The 2,580-nt window shown below is 52.4% G+C and overlaps 1 protein-coding gene across 1 annotated transcript in view; it reads left to right on the forward strand.

Moving 5' to 3' along the window:
• Nucleotides 1–2,296: 2,296 nt before the first annotated feature.
• Nucleotides 2,297–2,580, forward strand: part of ZBTB11 (zinc finger and BTB domain containing 11) — a 36,555-nt gene continuing 36,271 nt past the window's right edge. Inside the window, exon 1 of the mRNA XM_015571274.1 lies at nucleotides 2,297–2,574. Within this exon, the coding sequence (XP_015426760.1) occupies nucleotides 2,297–2,574 (278 nt within the window). The remainder of the gene's footprint in view (nucleotides 2,575–2,580) is intronic.

Below are 2,580 nucleotides of genomic sequence, written 5' to 3' on the forward strand. Positions count from 1 at the left end.
GGCACCACTACATCCCTGTTCTCATAGGTCAGCAAGTTCAGCTTTGTCAGGAAGACAACTGGACCACCTGTAAAACATTTTACTAAAACAGGTCTCTGTATTGACCCAAACGCAGGAGAACCCAAGTATTAGTGAGCCCTCAGTGCTTTCATAGATTGTGTTTTAACAGAATCTGAATTGGGATTTCTTCCTTTTTAAAAAAATATATTTGTATTGATTTCAGAGAAGAATGGAGAGGGAGATAGAAACATCAATGATGAGAGAGAACCATTAACTGGTTGCCTCCTACACATCCCACATTGGGGATTGAGCCCACAACCCGGGCAGGAGTCCTGACCAGGAATCGAACCAAGACCTTACGGTTCCCAGGTGAATACTCAACTACTGAGCAACACTGGCTAGGCAAGGGGATTTCTTTAACTTAGTTTTTCTTTGCCATTCCACAATTTGTTTACTTGCAATTTTATGTTAATAGACTTACTTTTCATATTAAATTGATCTTTTTATTGATTTTTTTTTTTTTTTTGGTAGAAGGAGGAGCAGAGAGAGGAAAACATCAATATAAGAGAGACTGATTGGTTGCCTCCCAAACTTGCCCCAACCCAGGGATTCAACCTGCAATCTGGGTTTGTGCCCTGACTGGGAATCGAATCCACAACGTTTTGGTGAACAGGATGATGCTCTGAGTCACCTGGCGAGGGCCAAATTGATCTTTAAAGGGCATGGACTTCAGTAGAAGAGTGGTGATGCTGAGCTGAGCACATACACAGCTTTTGGAGGATGGATTTGGACATCTACCCATGGGGGAAGGGTGTATCTCCACCTTCTAATTCCTCCTTCCTTCTCCAGCTGTAGTCTGTGGACTGAATGAATGACCCTGGGTAATTCCCAGCCTTCTTAGCTCTGTCTTTCCTCTGGGCCCGGGAACTCACGTACCTAGAGCCACAATCTTTCAAGAATGCGGCCTCGGGTTTCTGGGTCATCTGGAAACCTCTCAACCCTCACCCCAAATACTTGGAGACTGGGCGCATCCTGTTTTGTGAGCTTACTGGCCCCCACTTGTCAGACTCCTGGCTGGGAGAGGAAGGTGTTGATCTGGAGTTTCAGGACTCAGACAAGCACTGCCAGGACCCGCCCAGTAGCCTAGCAATGTGCTGGCCTGCGGCTCTTGTCTGCACTGCAGATCCAACCTAGGACCAGGTCAGCAAGGCCAGGGCTCTGGACTACCAGCTAAAAATGTGAAACTGGACCTGCACTGCAGAATGGGAAACACAGTTTAAGTTTGCTTGCGGGGGTGGGGGGGGGCCGGAATGGAGAATTCCCTCTCTAAGCATATGTTAAAATATGCAAATGAGGTTAAGAAAAGAGCGTTAGCCATCCTCCACACTCCTTGCCAACAATATTACCTTCATATGTAGAAAACAGTCTCTATATAATCAGGCCATTCCTGAAAAATCCTGACTATTCCATGGGTCGTTTGAAGCTAGTGGTTGAAGTTTAGACATAAATTATAACTCTTATCAGTAAATCGACTTTGAGTTTTATAACACTTAACTGGAAGCCACATTTCCGTGTGAATGGGGTCTCTTCGGTTTTATATTCATAGGCTAGCTGCTAGCATCTCAATCGAAGACTTAAAATCTGATGCTTTTACGTCCTCAGGTGTCTCGGACGGTGGGGGCGGGGGGAGGGGAACAGACCCCTTTACACCTTAGGCAGGCGACCCCGGTGAAAGGGTCGTTAGACCCACAAAGGGGTCGCGACCCACAGGTTGAGAACGGCTGCCTTAGGGCATCTCGGATGGAATAACAATTGCCCATCGGATCCCACACATGCTCAGAGCATGGGAAAGAAGGGGGAAATTAAAAGGGAAACTGCCAGGACTTAAGATGTCGGGCCACAGCCAGCTCCAGCTCCCGGGGAGGGCCTACCCGCTTCCAAAATGTCCTCCCGCGGTCCTGACGTCACTCGACGGGCTTCACCCAGCCAGCAAGCCGCTGGGCTCCAATCAGGGCGCGTTCCCTCGCCCACTGCCCTGGGTTCACGTCACTTCCGGTGGTGCAGCAGCCATTTTCTCAGTCGCCAGCGGATCCCGCGCGCTGGAGAAGTGCAGTTCCCCCTAGTTACCAACTCGTTAGTTCTCCCTCCGCGCTGCGGGCGCGGTCGACGAGCACTCACCACAGGCACGGCCGTTCCTCCCGGCAGCGTCTGCGCAGCCGTAACATCCGCCCGGAGCCAGAGCCGCTGTCGTCCTCCCTCGCCGCTGACAGGCGCCCTCGGGGACCCCGGGTCAGCGATGTCAAGCGAGGAAAGCTACCGGGCCATCCTGCGCTACCTGACGAACGAGTGCGAGCCGTACGCGCCGGGCACCGAGGGCAATGTCAAGCGCAAAATACGCAAGGCGGCCGCCTGCTACGTGGTGCGCGACGGGACCCTGTACTACCAGCGGCGGCAGCGGCACCGCAAGACCTTCGCGGAGCTGGAGGTGGTGCTGCAGCCCGAGCGGCGCTGGGGGCTCATCGAGGCGGCGCACCTGGGCCCGGGCGGCACTCACCACACCCAGCACCAGACCTGGCACGA

This window comes from Myotis davidii, unplaced genomic scaffold, assembly GCF_000327345.1.
Source record: "Myotis davidii unplaced genomic scaffold, ASM32734v1 scaffold48, whole genome shotgun sequence".
In the NCBI taxonomy this organism is placed as follows: domain Eukaryota; kingdom Metazoa; phylum Chordata; class Mammalia; order Chiroptera; family Vespertilionidae; genus Myotis; species Myotis davidii.